This window comes from Phascolarctos cinereus, unplaced genomic scaffold (assembly GCF_003287225.1).
Source record: "Phascolarctos cinereus isolate Bilbo 61053 unplaced genomic scaffold, phaCin_HiC Scaffold_4;HRSCAF=312, whole genome shotgun sequence".
Lineage (NCBI taxonomy): Eukaryota > Metazoa > Chordata > Mammalia > Diprotodontia > Phascolarctidae > Phascolarctos > Phascolarctos cinereus.
In genome coordinates this window covers 653,386,975-653,406,737 of record NW_027555847.1, presented here as the reverse complement: position 1 = coordinate 653,406,737, position 19,763 = coordinate 653,386,975, and the positions used below count along the sequence as shown (strand labels likewise).

Here is a 19,763-nt window from a genome sequence, read left to right as displayed (position 1 = left end):
CTTCCCTTGCAGTGGTGCCAACCTTTTGGCCATCAACACGGATGGGAATATGCCTTATGACCTGTGTGAGGATGAGTTGACTTTGGACTCCATTGAGACAGCTATGGCTGAGCAAGGTGGGTGGAAACTCTTATCTAGGGTAGTCAAGGCTGGTATTAAACAAAAGTCCCCTCACTTTAGGAATCATTGATGGTCGGACATGAGCATAGGAATAATTAGGGGTGGTGGAGCTGGTGGGGATGGTAGGTTCTGAAGCAACCTTGAGCTCAATACTCCCTAGGCATCACTCAGGAGAGTATCGAGGAGGCACGGAGAGTGCCAGAGCTACACATGGTGGAAGATATCCGGAGCCTGCTCCAGGCTGGGGCTGACATCAATGCTCCCCAGGATCATGGGGCCACACTGGTAAGGGCCAAGGCCGGGGCCGTGGGCCCATACTGATCACACCCCATAAGGGGCTGGTAAGGACAAAGCAGGTGAAGAGGGAAGAAGCCATGTTACATATATCTCTGGCTGGTTAGAGGACCACTTGGAAGTGGACTTAGGGTATTTGAACACTCTGGGCCCCTGACGAGAGGAGACCTCTGTGTCTCCCACCTTCATGCCTCTCAGGCTTCCTTCACTCTTCAGGGCAGTGATGTTGGGGGCTGGGTTGGGAAGGGGAAGAAATGGATACACTGGAAAGGGGGAGTGTGTCCCTCCCTGGGCTGATGGGACTTGCTCAGCCCAGGCTCCCACCCCTAGTTGCACATTGCCTCAGCCAGTGGCTACCTGGAGGCAGCTGAGCTGTTGCTGGAACACAAGGCCAACTTGAACGCCAGGGACCAAGATGGTTGGGAGCCATTGCATGCAGCAGCCTGCTGGGGCCAGGTGAGTAGGGAGAGGAGGTCAGGGCAGGAGGCTGGTGAGCCCTCATTCTAGGTGGGAGAGCAGAACTGGGCCTCCTGGGCTCCAGGGCAGGACACCACCATGGTTTCCAGCTCCCACTTCCCACTCACTCAGCCCTTTACATATCTGCAGAATATTTCCATTGCCCCAAGCCCCCCACTCTCCCTGCCCCTTGCCCCTACCTTGTTTAGGTGTCAAACCCCAGCTGCATCAGGGCAGTGTCAGGGGCAGCTTGGCTTGTGCTCACAGGTGCATCTAGTGGAGCTGCTGGTGGCCCATGGAGCTGATCTGAATGGGAAGTCACTGCTGGATGAGACCCCCCTGGGTGAGTGAGCTCCCCCAGGAGTTGAGTAGGGCACCAGGGGCATTGCCAAGGAAAGGGTGCAAGATCGATCAGGGCCCTTCCTTTTGCTGTTCCCTCAGATGTGTGTGGGGATGAAGAGATGCGGGCCAAGCTGCTGGAGCTTAAGCACAAGCATGAAGCCATCATGCGCTCCCATGACCGCCACAGGGGCTCAGGCTCCCTGTTGCAAAGGCGAACCTCCAGTGCAGGCAGCCGAGGGTGAGGCCTTCCCCTTGGATCCATAGCCACAGCCCAGCCTGCCTATCCCAGGGCCTGCCACTGGGGGGAGCCCACACCTGGGGCTACTCAGTCATTTCCTCTCCCCCAAACTTCCACTACCACCAACCCCTCTGATGCCTAGTTCTACCTTTGCCATCCCCCCCCTCCTCCTATTGGGTCCCCTTATCTCCCCATTTCCTGTCTCCCAGCATCCAGCCTCCTTTCTCTCCTTCTTCTAGTTCTCTTAGTTTATTCATTTCCTTTCCCCCTTCTTCCCACATTCTCATGGAAGGCACCATGCACCTTCTATCAAGAACTCTGCTCCTTGCCTTCAGGACCTAAGTGGTCCAGAATTCCTTGGAGTGGTTGACTGGCCCAGACTCCTGAACTGACATGAGAGCTATTCTAGGGCTCTGCCATCCAGCCCTATCCCTTCTTTTCCATCCTTCTCATCCCCCTAGAGGCAACTAGGTAGCACAATGGATAGGGTTCTGGACCTGGAGTCAGGAAGACTTGAGTTCAAATCTAGCCTCAGGCACTTACTAGCTTTGTGTTCCTGGGCAAATCACTTAACCTCTGCTGCTTCAGTTTCCTCAAATGTAAAATGTATATCATAATTGCACTTACCTCCCAGTATTCCTTAGAGAATTAAATGAGATATTTGTAAAGAGTTTAGCACAGTGCCTGGCACATAGTTTCCTTCCCTTTCTCCCTTCCCCAACCTGCCATCCAGCCGCTGCTTCTCCCCCTTTTCATCCCCTTCTTTCCCCTCTTCAGTTTTCAATCTTTGCGCTGAAGAGGCTCATGTTCCTTCCTATCTAGGTTTGAAACCCTGCCCCTAATGCCCATAGCCTTTGTCACTCAGAGAATAGTTTCCCATCCCCAGCCTTTCCAAGAACCCCTTGTACTGATACGAGGGAGCTGTGCTGACGTCAGAGGTGTTTCAGAGGTGTTCCGGGGTTGTGTACTCTTGCCCCCATTCTTGCCCCTGAGGCACTTCCCCCAGCTCAGCTGCAGGCTCTAGGGCAGAGTCCAGAGGGAGGAGGTCCTAGGTAGGTGTTCCTTGGGGTGGGGTGGGGGGTAGGTGGAGTTTCTCCTATCCTGGGCCCTGGGCCAGTGCCTGACTCTGACCTGACTCAGCTGGGAAAGCTGACTGGGGGAAGGTGACGTATCAGGTATACAAACTCTGACTTCTAGGGACCAGAGGGATCCCAGAGCAGGCAGAGACCTCAAGGGGATGTCCTTGTGTCCCCCACTTCAGGAAGGTTGTACGAAGAGTGAGTGTGACAGAGCGCACCCACCTGTACCGTAAAGAACATGCACGTGAGGCCATAGTGTGGCAACAGCAGCCATCCGCTGCCGCTGAACCCCCAGAAGAGGATGAGGATAAGCAGACAGATGCTGAGCTCCAGCCACAGGCTGTGGTGAGGGGCCCAGGCCCTAAGGCCCAACCTCTTTCTTTACCTCATCTTTTTTATCACTCCCATTTTCTGACCTCCCTGCCCCATCTTCTTCATATATCTCCATTTACCATCACCCATCCTTCAGTTACATCACCCAGGCCCTTTTTTCATGTCCTTTGCCCATCTCCAGCCCTAGGTCCCATTCCCTGTTTGACCCTCCTAACTCCTACCTGGACTCCTTTTTTGCCTGTAGGAGATAGACCCTGAGGCACTGAGACATCGAAATGGCGTTGCGGGGGCAGCCCCAGGGCCCCCCGGCAGGCACCTGTATTCCAAGAGGCTGGACCGAAGTGTCTCCTACCAGCTGTCCACACAGGAGCCACCTGTGCCTGGACCCCTCACTCGGGACAAGGCACACCATACGCTGGCTGACCTCAAGCGTCAGCGGGCTGCTGCCAAGTTGCAGCGTCCTGTGGCTGAGGACCTTGGGGAATCAGGGGGGGAGGAGGGCCCACCCTGTGCTGAAACCCAGCACTCTGGACTCCCTCGAACACCAGTCTACTACACCTCAGCAAGTGGGGACCCTCCCCTGTTGAAGCTGACTGCCCCTGCTGAGGAGGCCCCAGCTGAGAAGAGGCCCTGCTGTGGGATCATGTGAGGTGGACAGGAGTCATCCGGTGTTAGAGGCCAGCTGACCTGTTTCCCCTCTCTCCCTCTATCTCCCAGGGAAAGGGAATGGACTTATTCCCCCCACACTTCTCCAGTGGGGGTCTGAGGCACAAGGGCACTGTTGGGCAGTGGCCTGGCTTACTTCAGCCCAGTTCACTCTTTCCTCCCGCTTGGTAATGGTTGGACTTCTGGCAGTGAGTGAGACTGGCCAAGGAGTGAGGCTTGGGGCCCCAACCTACAGTTAGCCTTATATCTCTTGGGCCTGAAAGTCCTATATTTAGGCCACTTCACTTCCCCAGCTTTGGGTCCTAGAGTAGGGGTGGGCTGAAGCCCAGCTCATCTCCTCATTTCTGTCCTGGGGGAGCCAGGGGAATCCTCTCGCTTCAGGTTCACCCTTGCCTTATCCTTGCCAACCCACTTCCTGGCAGCTTCAGAACAGAGTATCCAGAGTGGGGGGGGAGTGGCACTGGGGCCTTGGTAGGAGAAGCCCTCGCTGAGGCTCCTTTGGGGACAGATGCCCTGGGTTTGGGGCAAGGGAGTGGGGGAGTCCATATTTTATTCTGTGAAACTTGATAAAGGAATTTTCTGCCATTGGTGTTGCTGTCTTTTTGTATGTCCATGAGAGATAATGTCTCTGCTTGTCACACCCCTATTCTCTGTAGGTCTCCAGAAAGTTTCATGGGCCCAGTGGGCTATACTAGTGGAGGGCTTACTTGTCCCCACCACTACCATCACTACCACCACCACAGATCGCATCTCTAAAGGGGGAATATTAGCACAGTGTGGTGGAAAGTATACTAGACTTTCATACAGGACACTTGGTTCAACTCCTACCACTTATCCAAGCTGTGTGACTTTGAGCAAGTAGTTTTTCTCTTCTGCAAAATGAGAGTGTTGAAACAGATTGTCTCTAAGATATCTTGTATCTCTAACCTATGATTCTTTGTCTATGTGTCTCTGTGTGTACAGGTGAGACAAATGAAAAACTCAAGAGACAGAGTTTCTGGATAATTAATGATCAATTCATTAATTAGGCTAGCTGATAATAAATTGATGGTCAGTGGTTTCTATTGGTAGTCAAAGCCCCCTAATGAAGGTACTGAATTCCTCAATATACTTTTAGAAAAGGAGGTGACCCTGACAGGTAAAAAAGCAACTCTGATGGGTGAACATTTAATGAAGAGGTGGGCTAAGAGTCTTCAGCTCCTACTGGAAACGTGGCTTGATCATGAGACTCAGCAGCCTCCAGCGATCTGAACAAAGTAATCCATCTCTACCGGGACCACTCTGGTTGATTTTCTCCTTCATGAGCTGGGTAGTCCTAAACTCCAACAGAGGGGTGCTAAATGCTCTGGGGCTGGAATTCACCTAGATTAGATTTTGTTTACATTCTAGGCAGAAATAAGATCTCCTAGTTGGGTGGGGTCCCACCCAAAACCTCCTAGCATATGCCTTGAGGATTAGGCCAATCTCCTCTGTCAGCCTCTTCCTTCAAAGACTGGCTGACTGACTTAAAGGGGCTGGTCCCTGAATGAGGAAATAAAGAGGAAAAAACCTTAATCCCAACTTAATTATTGGTAATTAGTATAATAGAAAATAATCATTTCTCTCATAGGTATATGAGGGGGAGGACCCAGCCCCTGTTTGAGAATAAGGCCCTGCTGGGCTAAATATCTGCTGTGGTTCCTCTCTCGTTTTCCCTGCCGTGGCACCCAGCCTGAGCTCTTTTAAACCCTATCCCTCTTGAAGCAAGTATGGGTTGGTTAAGAGCATGGTAGACGCAGGTGGAGCCAAGAGAAGTCCAGCTGGATTGAAGGGAAAAATGGGGAGAAGGGATTTCGTGGCCTGGAGGCTGGATGAACCAGGGGCAAGGTTACCTGGCCAGGGCTGCAGTGAGAAGGAAACGACCCAGTGCCTGGCCTCCTTCCATAGGGGGTGGATCTCACCTAGACCCTGGCCTCTTGCCTAGAACATGGGCCTCATGGTGGGGGAAGAAGGGGGAGTGAGGAGCAGGCTGCCAGCTTCCTCTTGAGCTGTCATTGGAGAAGAGGTTGGCATAGCCCAGGCCCTTCCCTCCCTCCTCCCCCCTCAACAAGCTGGCTAGGGCCCAGTGTATATCAGGATGAAGGCACCTTGGGGACCAGGATAAGGACTCAGCATTACCAAGGCAGGGCCACAGCCTCATCTAGGAAAACACCCTTGACTGGTCTTCATCTCAGCCCTCTGAGTGTCAGGGCCTATACCAGTTCTTTCTCTCCTCTTCATCCTTCTTAATCTATTTCAGACCAAGACCCCATGGGCCCAGGAGGTCTTCAGGTAGATCACATTCGTCCCTTGGCTTTAAGGAGCACAGTTGGCCTGCTGTCATCTCCATACCCATTTGCATTGGACCTGGCCCGGATTAGGTTCCCTGATGGCCTTGTCTCCATATACCTGTGACCTCTGCCTGTCTACCTTTTTTCCTGACTTCCTCTTCTTCAAGAGGCTAGGAGGACGTGCATACGAAGGGCATAGCACAGGGAGCCCACGATTGGGCTTGGGTGGTGGGGAGGGAGGGCCAGATGGGCGGGCTGGGGTTAAATTTAGTGTGGGATAGTGCAGCTGCTGCTGGAAAGGTCATTAGGGGGAGGGGAGCTATCTGGCCCCGCCCGGGGTCCAAACCCATATTAGCCTTGTGCACTGGGAGAGGGAAGGGCTAGAGTAGAGAGAAGCCTGCTGCCCACTTCATTCCAAGAGGTGAGACCTCTGGGAGGAAAGATGCACTTCACTCAGCCTTCAAGCAAAGGCAGATTCAAAGCCAGCTTTGGTGCCCTGGGCTATCTCTGTTAGTTGGCCCAGAGCAGGATTTGGGGGGGATGGGCAAAGGTAACTAGGCAGGGCAGAGTAGTGGTCGGCCTTAGGGCTGAGAACATGCCAAGCACAGCTGGGTTCAGCTATATGCAGTTATCTGGAAGCACAGCAAAACTTGGTTGGAGCTGCCTGAGGCTGGGCTGGGCCACTTACAGGTGGCCCCTAAAGGAAGGGAAAGGGAGGGGTGGGGCTAGATGAGGATAAGGGACTCCTAACTCCTCCTCCTGCCCACTGGTGGGGCCCTCTGACCATCTGCCTTCCTGCCAGGGGTAGGGAACTCGGAGAGAGGACCTGGGAAACCCGGACATTACTCACAAGGTGAGTGTGGGCTAAGGGGAGAAGGCTGGACTATGATCACACCCCAGACAGGTGTGTTAGGTAGAGGTGGTTGGAAGTTCACAAGAGTCGCTCAGGACTGGGAACAAAATGAACCCACACATCCTGATCTGTAACTTCAGGTTCAGTGACCTCTGAGTGGGTTCCCCTCCAGGCCTGGGGCTAGAGGATGGCTACATTGACATCCATCGTCCTTCAGACTACTTCCCTCCCCCAGATTAATCCCTCTAGAAAGTGTAGTTTTACCCTGTGTTCTCTTCCCCTCTCCCTAAACTCCTCGGTGCCAAGAAACCTGGAGGAGTTATAGTCTGGCAGATTAGAGAGAGGAGGTGGGGCCCTGAGAGCCTATCAATAGCTCCTTTCCAACTTCTCCCACCAATCAAGGGCCTAGAAGATTGGGGAACTAAGGATATCTCCAGATAGCCACACACCTAAGGTGTCCTCTTGGGGACGGATCTGAGCCCTTCCCAGGACACCTGCCCTCTCTGTCGTTCCTGCCCCAATTCTAGCCCAGTCCCTCTCCTCCCTAATTCAGTACTTAGTGTAAGGCTTGGGATCCGACTCTGCAGAAGCTCAGTAACTCCCTATTATTTCTCTTCCTGACCACCCTCCTGGTTTTTTCACCTGTGCCCATCCTTTCCCTTGAAGTTGTTCCCATCCCTGTTTCTGCCCTCTTCCTTTCCCTGTCTGTGTTCTCCTGAGTCCATGATCCTGATCCCTTCTCTGCTTCTATCTGTTCTCCTTTTCTTGACCTTGTATCCCCTATCCTGGTATATTTTCTGCCCCCATATGTGCCCTTGTCTGCATCTCTGCCCCTGTATCTACCATCCCGGTTATTCTAGCTGTCTCTGGACCAAAAGCTGTAATTACCTGAAACCAAGTTCATTTGGGGCAGGAAGTACAGAGGATGGTCCCAGTGAGGATGCAGTTGTATCAGTAGAGGCCCATCAGTTCCGCAGAACATAAGTGGTGGTTTTTGTGGACAGGAAAGAAATCCCTTTCCTCACCCCCTGCACTGTCCCATGTTGGCATCCAAGGAGCAAAGTCCCCATTCCACTTACGTTCTGACTAGCTCCCTTCTTGCCCTGTATTTTTCATCCTAGTCCTTCCTACTACGCTATCTCTGGGAACATTCCCACTTCCACCCCCCAGGGGGTGGGAACTCCAAGCAGGTGAGGTAGAAAGAGGCCTCCAGATCCATGGTCTGGACAGGCAACTACTTCCAGGCCTAGCTGGTTAATCAGACTCCTATCCCTGCTGTGCAGATCACCCTTTCTCTCCATCTCTCTGTCCTTGGTATCTGAAAAGTCTCTGTGCCCTTCAACCAAAGTCTAGAAACCAAGCATTTAGGGAAACGGAGCTCCCCTTCCAGGACTCTTCCAGGGTCTTTTCCCAAGAACAGGGCAAGCACAGCCTTGGGGTAAGGGCTCTGAATTGCCACCACCTCCAGGTCTGCATGGGGATGGGAGGAGGAAGGGAGCAGAGCCTGGGAGGTTGGAAGAGGGTTCCCTCCCCCCCCAACATATATCAATCTCAGGTGCTCATGTCAGCAGAGTAGGTATAGAATGACGGCACTAGAGTTCCCCAACCTCAACCATGATTCCTGGGGCCTTGCCCAGTTGCCACGGAAACAGAGGCCTGATCAGACAGAAAGATGAAGGGGCTGAACCTCCCCAGAACCCTGATGGGGTAACAGCCCAAATTCTCAGGGAAACAGCAGCTGTAGCACCACGTCCTCACATACACACTCTCTCCTGATGTGCTCAGGGACTTCCTCATCCCCAAGTCTCTGCTGTTTGGTCCCTCAGCTCTCTCATCTTTCTCTTCCCCATCTCTCTGTCTCTCCTGTGGTTGTCTGGGTTTCTCTCTCCCCTTCTTGCCTCAGCTATGTGACTGTCTCCCTGCTCCTGGCAGTGACAGGAGTCCTCCCCTAAGCCCCGCCTCTACCTTCCCTCCCTCCCCTCCCTACCCCTTCCAGGGGCAGAGCTATGCCAGGGCTGCTGGGGCGGGGCAGGGGGCCTGGGGCCTCAGCTCCCTTCTCACTCACTCCATTCTCTGTGGGACAATCCCGGATCTCAAGGCTCTGAGCAGGAGAGGGGACTCACCCTCTCCAGCACAGGTTTCCCACCCTCCCGCTCCTCCTCCAATTCCTTTGCCTGATTCCCAGGGACTACTTCCTTCCCTCACCACCTTTCTATTCCCTTCCCAGATGTCTCACTTCTTTTCCTTCTGACCCCTCCTCATAATCTCTTCTCTTTCTCCCCCTTCATTCCCTTCCCTTTCTTCATCCCCTCTTCTCCTAACCCTTTTCTCCCACATGTCCTGTTCTTCCCTTGTCTCTGATCTATTCTCCTTATGTCACTTCACCTACCACCCTCTCTAACCCCCTCCTTCCCTGTCTGCTCTCCCTTCTTGGGCCCTAAACTCTTTTTTTCCTACTTCCTCTTTGACTTTCTCCTATACTTTCTCCTCTCTCCTTCCTGCCTTTCCTGCTTGCCTAATACTCTTATGTGGTACCCTCCTGTACCCCTTCCTCCTCCTTTTCTCCCTCCTGCTCCCCTTTCCTGCCCTTCCCCCTTCAGTGTTCTTCCTCTGTCCCTCCCTCCCTCTCTTTGGACCCTCCCAGAACCAAGCTGCCTTATGCTGTCCTGAGGGGGTGCTGTATGGGATGCTAGCATGGCGTGGGGAGCTCTGAGTAGGCTTCATATGTTCCCCCCATGTAGGACCATGGCAAATAAGAACATGAAGCAACAGGTCATGAATGGGATTCGGGACAAGGTGCTGACTTTGGACACCATGAACCAATCTGTGAAAAACATCGAGTATGCTGTCCGAGGGCCCATCTTGCTTCGGGCTATGGAGCTGGAGAGAGAGCTTCAGCAGGTACTGTGCTGGGTTCCTCTCACCCCTTCACCCCCTTCCCAGACACCTGCTCAGTCCAAACCTGTCATCTCTCCTCAGGGTAAGCACTCACTCTCCCAAAGACCTTACCAACTTCCTTCCTTCCACCTAACTCCCTCCAGCCCCCTGAATGGATTGGTGAAGCACCTACTATGTGCTTAGCCCTGCCCAACCTCTTATTCCCAATCCAACTTCTCTTAGCCCTGGCCATACCTATTTCTTAAGGTTCTCTGTCCCCAGGGACAGAGTGCCCCCTGTCACTCTACCTATCCCACGGTTACATACCCTCCATGCCAACCTTTGCATATGCCCTGGGTCAGGGGCTCCATGTTCCCATGCTTGAGATTTTTCTTTCTGGAATTGAGATTACTCCAGGAACAAAAGGCCTTGAGTAATAGGATTAGAAAAGACACATAATAGAGGGGTAAGGAGGGTTCAGCCAGCATTGCCCTAGGTGTCCTGTCCAGGCAACTCTGGACTGTGGACAGGAAGAGAAGGTGGGCCAAAACTGTCTCAGTACCCTTCCCAATTGTGGGTTTCAGCTGGGAGGGGCACCTCTCTCAGACCCTCCTGCTCATTGCCTTCTCTAGTCCCCTTACCCTCACCCTCACCTCCCTCAGTACAGCTGTGGGGCTGTAGGGGAGAGGCTGAATGAGTAAGGAATTCATCCTGTGCTGTCCCACCCCTTGCCAGGGGCTCTATAGCTTGTCTAGGCAGAATGGGGCAGTCACTGGGTGAGGCCAGCCCCCTCACCCCTCAGGGTTATTTGGTTCTGGGAGCCCGGACAGCTGGGAAAGGAGAAGAGTGAGGAGTAGAGGGGGGGCTCTCATCCTCTCTCTCTCTCTCTGCAGGGTGTGAAGAAGCCCTTCACAGAGATTATCCGGGCCAACATAGGAGATGCCCAAGCTATGGGTCAGAAGCCAATCACTTTTATGCGCCAGGTGAGAGGACTTGCCCCTCCCCCAGTCCAGTTTAATACTTGTTCTTTCTTTCCCTCGGGTGACCCCATGGGCCCTCACTTTGTGCCATTCCCTCCTCTCACACATACACACAACTCTCAGGTCTTGGCCCTCTGCCAGTACCCAGATCTCCTGAGCAGCCCATCCTTCCCAGAAGATGCCAAGAAACGGGCAATGAGAATCTTGCAGGCCTGTGGGGGCCACAGCTCAGGTAAGTCCCTTCCCTGCCTGTTCCCATACTTGTCCCTTCAAGCAGCCTATCACTGGATTTGTAGCAGAGGAACCTGGTTTTGAATCTTAGCTCTGCTGGTTCTTACCTGTGTGACCTGGGACAAATCACTTCACCTCTCTGAGCCTGAGTGTCTTCATCTGTAAAATGAGGGAGTTGGATGGGATGACTTCTGAGGCCCCTTGCAGCTTTGACACTAAGACCTCTGGTTCTGAAGGGGAGACATGGTCCTGCCCTCAGAGAAGCTATGATCCAAAAGGGAGTGTGGCTCTGCCCACAGTCCCCATGCCCTTCTTTCTGACCCATATCCATCTTAACTCCCCATCCCTACCCTGGTTTAGGGTCTTACAGCGCCAGTGCTGGTATCCAGACGATTCGAGAAAATGTGGCAAGGTACATTGAGCATCGGGACAGGGGCATTGCTTCTGACCCTGAGAACATCTTCCTGTCCACAGGGGCCAGCAGTGCCATCATGGTACACCTCCTTCTTTCTTTGTCTCTTCCCTCCTCCATCTGATTTCCTTAGACCCCTCCCCACTCCACCCCCTGCTCAGCCCTTCCTCTAGCATAGGCACAGAGGACCCCATTGTACCCGAGCCTGGCACAGCTTCTGCTCAGTTGGCAAGGAAAGGGGGAGGAAGTAGGGTGGGTAGGATTCCTAATCAGGGCCAGTGGGTCCATGGCTTCAGAAATTCAATGGAAGTCAGGGGGAGGAGATAAAGGGTGTTGGCAAAAGGGAGCCCCTGTCCCCTGACCCCTGACTCAGCTTTTACCTCTCTTCTTCAGGCAGTGCTGAATCTGTTGGTGTCAGGTAAAGGAAAGAATCGGACAGGGGTCATGATTCCTATTCCCCAGTACCCATTATATTCAGCCACCCTGGCTGAATTTGATGCTGTCCAGATCAACTACTGCTTGAATGAGGAGCATCAGTGGGGACTAGATGTGGCTGAGTTGCAGCGGGCCTTAGGTCAGGCCAAAGCTCACTGCCAACCTCGGGTCCTGTGTGTCATCAATCCTGGCAACCCCACAGTAGATTTCCCTCACCCTTGCCTCATCTACTCCCCTGCCAGTCTGGCCCCATTGTCTACCCCATCCTCAGGCCCAGGTTCCCTTGGGCATCACCCTTCCCAAGTCTTGGATTGGGAATCTGTTCATGCATCTCATCCCCTGCCCCACCCTAGCCTTAGCACCAGGACAACTGCAATCCACCTCTTCCTCCTGTCCCCTTTTGTATCCTATAACCTAAAACCCAGGGCAGGTCCTGAGCCGTGAGAACATCGAAGCTGTCATTCGATTTGCCTATGAGGAGCATCTCTTCCTGATGGCTGATGAGGTGTCTAAGCAGGGCCCTGCCAGGGGGCATTAGGGCTGGGGGAGGGGAGGCCTCAGGGGTGTTTTTGACTGTGAATGTGACCTCCCTTCTACCTGGACCCTCAGGTTTACCAGGACAATATATATGCTGAGGCGTCCCAGTTTCACTCATTCAAGAAGGTGCTGATGGAGATGGGCCCACCCTATGCCCAGCAGCTAGAGCTTGCTTCCTTCCATTCCTGCTCTAAGGGCTACATGGGCGAGTAAGACACACGAGCATCGGTGCTCCCCTTTCTTGGCCAGGGAGACACAGGAATCCTCCCTATCCCTTCAAGCCAGGGAGATATGGGAATCCCCCTCCCTAATTAACAAGAAACCCTTATCCCCAGATTATAAGCCTTTCCTATCCCTCAGTACTGCTCAGACATGCCCCAGGCCCTAAGTCCTCCTGGGAACCCTCCCCCAATTCCTTAGTCCTTCTGATCCTCTGATACTCTTCCTAGATGTGGGTTCCGGGGGGGCTACACAGAAGTAGTGAATATGGATCCTGCAGTAAAGCAGCAGATGTTAAAGTTCCAGTCAGTTCGGCTGTGTCCACCAGTACCAGGGCAAATTCTCATCGACATAGTGACGAATCCCCCCCAACCCGGGGAGCCCTCTTATCAGCAATTCCAACAGGTGAGTAGGACCAGGGCCAAGGTAGATGGTGGGATGGGATGGGGCACCCTACAGGCTGGGAACCTTCCAGTAACAATTCCAGGGGTAAGTGGTGCCAGGGATCACAGACAGAGTCCTAGATTTAAGTGACCTCTGACATCATCTGGTCTTAACCCCTTCATTTTGGAGGTGAGGAAACTAAAGCCTGGAAAAGTGTGTGGACTTGCGTAAAGCCACACACCTAAAAAAATAGGAGAGCTGGGACTTGAGCCAGGTTCTTACTCCAAATCCAATCCAGCAAAAACAGAGAGCCCTAGGGGTTCTGGGTGCCAGGGATGATCAGACCTGGTTTGAATCCAACATGAGCCTTGTCCTCGTGGAGTTCACAGTCTGATGGGGGAACGAGGGACAATATTACACAAGTGCATGAGAAAAGAGCAAACAAGGTGCTTCATGAGTCTGGGGGGGAGGTTGTAACCAAACCAGAGGTGGTGCCCTAGGAGTTGGGCCTTAAAGGATGAGTCAGAGTCCAACCCGTGGCATGGCTGCCAAGAACATAGGCAGACCTTTATTCCACAATGAAGCATTTGAGGGAAGATTTACTGAAAGCTGTTTGAAATATTGAGGAAAGAATTCAGCAAACCAAGAGTACAAGAGAGGGCATCCCAGGCCCAAGGAAGAGTATGGCAGAGGTATGGATTCCAGAGAGCACAGTCCATTCTCAGGGTGCAGAGAGCAATCCAGTATGTGGCTATAGCATACAGCATGGGGAGAGGAGTAACAAATGTTGGGAAAGTTAGGGTGCCAGGTCATGGAGGGCCTTGACTGCCAGGCCAAAGGCAAAGGGAGACAGGAGAAGAGCCTCTAGTGAAGGCAGGTGGCTGTGAGGGCACGTACTTGAATGATGGTAGTGGGAGTAGTGAGGAAGAGATGGATGAGAGAGATGTTGAGGAGATGAAACCAACAGGATCTGGTAACTGGATAGGAGAAGTGAGGGGACGAGGAGGAGGAGGAGGGCCAGATAACAGGTTCTCAAACACAGGGGCTGGGTGCCCTGGAGAGGCAGTGCAGTCAGAAAGAGGAGGCAGCTTGGTTAGGGGGAAACACTGGCTGGTAGACATTCTGGATTGGAGGTGCCAGTGACACCCCAAGAGGAGGTGTCTGCTTGGTTCTTGGGGTTGTGATTCTATGACATCCTCAGAAGAGAGACACAAACTCGGGAGTCATCTGCAAAGATGGGATGTCAGTAAATCGGCAGATGTTACACACCTGCCCTGCTCTACAGCTACAAGGGATTAAACAATCCCTATTGGTCAGAAATTTATGTTAGATCTAGTGAGGGAGATATGAGGATGAATGGGATTATTAAGGGAGAAAGTGTCAATAGAGGTGGAAAGGGGCCAGGGGCCGACCCACACTGGGCCAGAAGGAGGTTGAGGACACGGTGGAGACAGAGGACTGGACAGAGAGATAGAAGAATCTGGGGCGATGTATGCTGCCTCTGCCCCAGGAGGAGGAGGAAGAAAGTAGTCCATCAGTCACAGTGTTTAAAACTACAGAAAGGATGAGGGTAGAGAAATCACTCTGGGATCTGGCAGTTAGGACATTGGTGACCTCAGAGTTTCAGCAGAGTATTGTAGGGATCTAGCAAGCTGTCTATTCCATGAGACTGTCTCTCTGAAGTTGTGGGGTGAGGGGTGGCCAGCAAACTGGCCAAGCCCTGACTCTTCTTCCAACCCCAGGAGAAGAAGGCTGTACTGGCAGGGCTGGCAGAGAAGGCCCAACTCACGGAGAAGATTTTAAACAAGCAACCTGGCATCCAGTGTAACCCAGTGCAAGGGGCTATGTACTCTTTCCCTCGCATCCAGTTACCCCCCAAAGCACTGCAGCGTGCAAAGGTGTGAGGCAATCCCCCCTTGGGGTGGGGAGTGGGGAAGGGCTATGAAGGGCTGGGGTGGGTTGAACTTAAGGGGCTTGATCCCTGATGTGTGTGTGTGTGTGTGTGTGTGTGTGTGTGTGTGTGTGTGCACGTGCGTGTGTGCATGTGTCCGTGTCCATGTTTCTGTCTCCTCTCTGTTGCTGCCCAGGAGCTGGGCCAGCCTGCTGATATGTTCTTCTGCAAACAACTCCTGGAGGAGACTGGTATCTGCGTGGTGCCTGGCAGTGGCTTTGGCCAGAAGGAAGGCACCTACCACTTCAGGTAGAGGGTGGGGGGTTCCACTGAGAGCTTCAAGCCACTGACTGAAGGGCCCCTTCCAGAGCACTGAGGGGAGATGCTAACCACTGACTTTTCCTCCCCTTCCCTTCCACCCCCAGGATGACCATTCTTCCCCCTTTGGAGAAGCTGAAGATCCTTCTAGAGAAACTGAGCCAATTTTATGCCAAGTTTACTCAGGAATATTCCTAATGGACAGAGACTGCAGGGGAAAGAGGGGAGGAGACCTACTTCTACCTGTCCGTTATCCAGCTCTTCTCTGCAAATAGCTCTTGGGACCCTGCCTGTTTATGTTTCCCTCCTTTCCCTGTGACTCCCTCTCCCTTCCCTGGGGGCTGTTGGGGAGAGGGTGAGAAATACAGGGTGGTGGACAGTGCCCAGAGGTGTGCACAGACTTGGAGAGAGGCGTGGTCCCTGGCATCTCTCTGAGGACCCCAAGTGAGAGCCTTAGGGATCCTTGGGAGATACTGGGGTGGAGGGTATGAACCCCTGGGCCCTTCTTACAGGGCATCCTAATAAAGATATTGAAGAGGTTCTAGTGCCCCTACTTCTTAGGAAGAGCAATAAAGGGGCACGTGACTTTGTGACTCCTGAGGGTCACCTGGGCCTGGGACACATGGCTAATGTGGCAAAGCCATAGAGAGCCAACCCAGCAGCCTGACCTCCTCTCCCCTACGTTCCTCTTCACTCAGCCTGAGAGTCATTAACCCTCCCTCCCCACCAACTCCTTAGAGGTTGGCTCTCTCTTAGGCTTCCACTGTTCCTACCAACTGTTTCTGGGCTTCTGTCAGGCTGATTGGTGCAGCTTCAGAAATCCTCTCCCCCCAGACTCCTTGCATTCCCACAACTGTAGCTAGAGTCTCCACTGGATAGACACAGGGACAGCCTCGCACTATCCTTCAGGGTGAGGAACAAGCCAGTTTAAAAATCTAATAGTCTCTTATGGGGGGAGCCTGGTGATTAACCCTCAGGAGGCAAAGATTACACAAGACACCCCCACTCACAGTCTACTAGAAAAATGAAATGTCTGCTAAGAAACAAAGGCATGATAGGACAGTCTCAAGGGCTAGCTGGAAAAGAGAATGTCAGGTAGAAGTGACTTCCTGATGACAAACAAGAGGTAGTGTGAAGTATGAAAAGGAGGGAGTGGCTTTGGCCAACCTGGGCTCCAATCCTGGCTCTAACGCTTAGTACCTGTGGGAACTCTGGCTTCCTTGGACCTTGCCTTGTTCACCTATAAAATGAGGGAATGGTGCTAGATCATCTAAGATTCCTTCAAGTACCACCTCCTGTAATCCTGAGTCAGCCTTCCCTGGATCTGCTCCTCCTGGGGCACCTTTGCCCTTTGGTTTCAGGGCTTTCACCTTTTACTGCTTTGGGTGCCTTCTTTTATCATGGAACCACACCCTGAGACCTCTGAGCATCTTCCACACCTCCTCTCACCCACCCACCTCCAGCCTACTTGGTGCCCTGGGTTCTGATCAGATACAACAACACTAAATTCCCCCTACTGCAGGCTCTATAGTCTAGCTCTTCTTTCCCTTGAGTCACTAGCTCGTTTCTCACCCCAAAGCACAAATTGTGTCTTCTAGAGTTTGTTCACCAGGATACAGAATCAAACATAATTCACTAGATCATTATGCTTCTGGACAAAAAGAAAATGTCCTTGTCCCAGGCTGGGGCCTTTGAAAGTTCGATAGTTCCTAGGCTCTAATGGACTCTTGATTCCCATACATTCCTTCGGGGCCCTGTAGCATCTTCCACTGTCTCCAGCCATAAAATGCCCACCTGCCAATTTGAGATTTGTCTATCTACATTGGCTCAGGTGAGCTCATTGATCTAGGCTATAGTCCCCAGCTCTACAGCCAATATGGAAACCTCCCCTTTGGGTTTTGCTTCTCTACCAATTGTATCAAGGACTCTCTGAGCCAGATTCCTCCTTCCATGCCCTTTTCCCTGTAGCCTAGACAAGAACAGGAAATGTAACAAGTACAGAAAGAGTTCTCATCATCTCAAAAACAGGAGTTCTTACCTGGAAGATCTCTGGATTCACATCTCACCTTATATTTCTTTCTCTCAGCACCAACCCTTCCCCCCCCAGCCCAAATTTCAGTATTTTTAATTGAAAAGTCAACACAAGGAAGCAAGCAAGTGAATTATTTCTTAATAACTTAACAAGGATCATTTATTTGATGTCTTCTGAGAAGTCATCGAATCATACCCAGAGGCAGTCACTAATGTTCTAAGAAAAAGCCAATCATAGATCTTGGCCAGGGTTAACCTATTCGGGTTACCACTTAATTTCCCCCAAAAGCAGGGGAATCCATATACTTGGAACTTTTGATTAAAAAATGGAAGTCCGTGGGGTGTTACAGAATTTCAAATTTGGAAGGGACCTCAGTGACTTTTATAATTCAGCCCATAGTTGAAAGAAACAAACAAAAACCATCTACAACATGCCTGACAAGTGGTTGTCCAACACATGCTTAACAATTTCCAAAGCGGGGGGAAAGAACTTCCCGCTACAGTGGCAGTCCCTTGCTGCCTACCCCTGTGGGCTACTTGTGGTTAAAGAAGTACAAAACCAACTGGTCTATCACCTTACAGTTGTAAAGGGAATAGTAGATTTGTCTGAGACCTTTAGAGACCATCTGGTCCAATCCATATTTAAACAAGAATCCTCTACTATCCTCCTGCGCTCTGTTATAGAGACTTCCAGTTTAAGAAACTCACTACCTTCTGGGGCATTCCATTCCACTTTGTTGTTAAGTCATTTTTCAGTTGTCTGACTCTCTGTGACCCCATTTGGCGTTTTCTTAGCAGAGATGCTGGAGTGTTTTGCCATTCCCTTCTCTAGTTCATTTTACAGGTGGAGAAACTGAGGCAAATAGGGTTAAGTGACTTGCCCAGAGTCATGCAGCTAGTAAGTGGGGCCAGATTTGAATTCAGGAAGATGAGTCTTCCCGATTCCAGGCCCAGCATTCTATCCACTTTGGGACAGCATTAATTGTTAGCAAGTTTGGCTTAACATCACACCAGTTTCCATCTCCACTTTCTACCTGTTGCTCCCTCTAGTTCTCCCCTTTGATGACAAAACAAATCTGATCTCTCTTCTATGGGACAGACCTTAAAATACTTGAAGGCCACAATCACATTTGCCCTAAGTCTTCTCTACCCCAGGCCAAACATCACCAATCCTTGCATTTGGTCCTTATAGGGCATGTTTTCCAGTTACCATCTGATGCCCAGTGCAGTTGGCCCCTATGGCATGGGATGGGTTGCCCTCCTCCTCTGCTGTCCTTAGACAGCACCCTTGATCTGGCATTTAGGATAGAAATGGGTTTTCTGGGTAGAAAGATGCCTTCTTACTGCCTCCAGTCTCCCTTTGCTGTCTCCTCTATCTCCCCCTCTGTCCCTTAGATGGGAAGTGACAGCCCCCAGAAAGGCCTGGTCTGACCTCTTTGAGTCTGGTTTCAGGCATAATAAAGCTGGGTTATCTCCTTTGCTAGTGCCAAATCAGTAAATACATATTTAGGGCTTATTGTGCAGCTTCTGGACTTGACTTTCTTGTGACTTTGACCTCGTCAGCACTAGCACAATGCCTGGTGACTTGGAACATGCACACTGAGTGCCTGCCCTAGACCTCCTTCCTGGTGGATGCAAGCTTGGAGGACTTCCATTACCCGGCTTCCACAGCTCCCTTTCGTCTGCCCACTGGCAAGCCTGATTCTGCCCTACCTTCTTGCTTCCCACTGGAATTAGCAGCCCTTCCTCCTCCTCTAGGTTCTTAGCTGTGAGTCATCAGCCCCATGTCCCCGGGTAAGGCCATCCCCAAATCTCATCACGTTTTTTGGCCATCAAACTGTCAAACAGATATTTTCTGGCTAGCAGTTCTGTAGTAGGGAGGAGCTATAGCCAGAATTGTATAGGACTCTAGGAAGAGAAGCCCTGCTTGAGAGAGGTAATTTAAGGAAAAGGAGCCAACCCATATGGAGCTAAAGTTTCAGAGGATGTGTGTGTGTGCAAGGAAAGAGATGATAAGACAGGTGTAGGAAGGAGACAAGAGGGGAATAAGTAGTGGGCTTACTCATAGAAGGGACCCAGTTAACTGATAGATAAGAGAGTGGGTAAGACCAGGTGAGAGGGGCCAACCTGATCATCCCATCTTATTGCAGCATGCCCATCCTAATTTCACTTTTCACATTCTTTTCTATTCTAATCACCCCTCTTCTTCAGGGTCCCTGGTTGGCAGGGGTCCACTCAGCACCTGGTCTCTTCTGCTGTGCCCTTTAGAACCTCCCCTTTATGATTAACAAGTGGCTATATCATCAAGCTTTTCAACCTACACACTGTTGCCTTGCAACTTTTACCACCAGTGTCCATTCCTTCTCCAATTCCTTCTGACCCAAAGCTCCAAAAAGAGGGATTAACACCATCCTGGTTCCCCACCAAAGCCCTTATTGGGAATTATTGTGCCTGGGGCAAATTCAGTTGTCTGGCTTTGGGATAAAAATAGAAAGGATAGTCTAATGGGTGATGGCAGAAAGGGCTGTCCCAACAAGAGGGAAGTTACCTGGGGAGAGGGCTTGACTCATCCCTCAGGGACTCTGGCATTGGTGGGATGAGGAACATGGGCTGTAGGACTGGGACCCAATTACTATGTGACAGTCAGTAAATATTAAGCATCTGCTATGTGCCAAGCACTGTGGTGAACACTGTGGAGACAAAGAAAGGCAAAAGACAAGCCCTGCCCTCAAGGAGCTCACAATCTAATGGTGGAGAC

General features: G+C 51.7%; 2 protein-coding genes across 4 annotated transcripts in view; both read left to right on the top strand.

Annotated features, from left to right (window-relative positions):
• The window catches only part of PPP1R16A (protein phosphatase 1 regulatory subunit 16A), a 108,641-nt gene extending 104,528 nt beyond the window's left edge, over nucleotides 1–4,113 (top strand). For all 3 annotated transcript variants that reach the window (XM_020995008.2, XM_020995007.2, XM_020995005.2), the window contains 7 exons: nucleotides 13–116; nucleotides 281–405; nucleotides 745–870; nucleotides 1,138–1,213; nucleotides 1,312–1,450; nucleotides 2,712–2,874; nucleotides 3,107–4,113. In XM_020995008.2, coding sequence (XP_020850667.1) covers nucleotides 13–116; nucleotides 281–405; nucleotides 745–870; nucleotides 1,138–1,213; nucleotides 1,312–1,450; nucleotides 2,712–2,874; nucleotides 3,107–3,511 — 1,138 coding nt within the window. In that variant the 3' untranslated portion in view covers nucleotides 3,512–4,113. The remainder of the gene's footprint in view (nucleotides 1–12; nucleotides 117–280; nucleotides 406–744; nucleotides 871–1,137; nucleotides 1,214–1,311; nucleotides 1,451–2,711; nucleotides 2,875–3,106) is intronic.
• Nucleotides 4,114–6,584: 2,471 nt separating this feature from the next.
• Nucleotides 6,585–15,514, top strand: LOC110214363 (alanine aminotransferase 1). Its single transcript, XM_078153827.1, has 12 exons — nucleotides 6,585–6,690; nucleotides 9,432–9,591; nucleotides 10,461–10,550; nucleotides 10,671–10,779; nucleotides 11,139–11,272; nucleotides 11,584–11,827; nucleotides 12,051–12,130; nucleotides 12,235–12,371; nucleotides 12,612–12,786; nucleotides 14,508–14,663; nucleotides 14,853–14,965; nucleotides 15,082–15,514. Exons 2-12 carry the CDS (start codon nucleotides 9,436–9,438, stop codon nucleotides 15,170–15,172), a joined length of 1,485 nt encoding a protein of 494 aa, XP_078009953.1. The 5' UTR covers nucleotides 6,585–6,690; nucleotides 9,432–9,435; the 3' UTR covers nucleotides 15,173–15,514.
• The last annotated feature ends 4,249 nt before the right edge of the window (nucleotides 15,515–19,763 follow it).

Bases quoted from the DNA above. Each gene is read 5' to 3' on its own strand.
- LOC110214363 (XM_078153827.1), top strand. From the start codon at position 9,436: ATGGCAAATAAGAACATGAAGCAACAGGTCATGAATGGGATTCGGGAC. The intron at 10,551-10,670 runs GTGAGAGGACTT...CACAACTCTCAG, and splicing joins CAATCACTTTTATGCGCCAG to GTCTTGGCCCTCTGCCAGTA. The intron at 11,828-12,050 runs TAGATTTCCCTC...CCTAAAACCCAG, and splicing joins CAATCCTGGCAACCCCACAG to GGCAGGTCCTGAGCCGTGAG.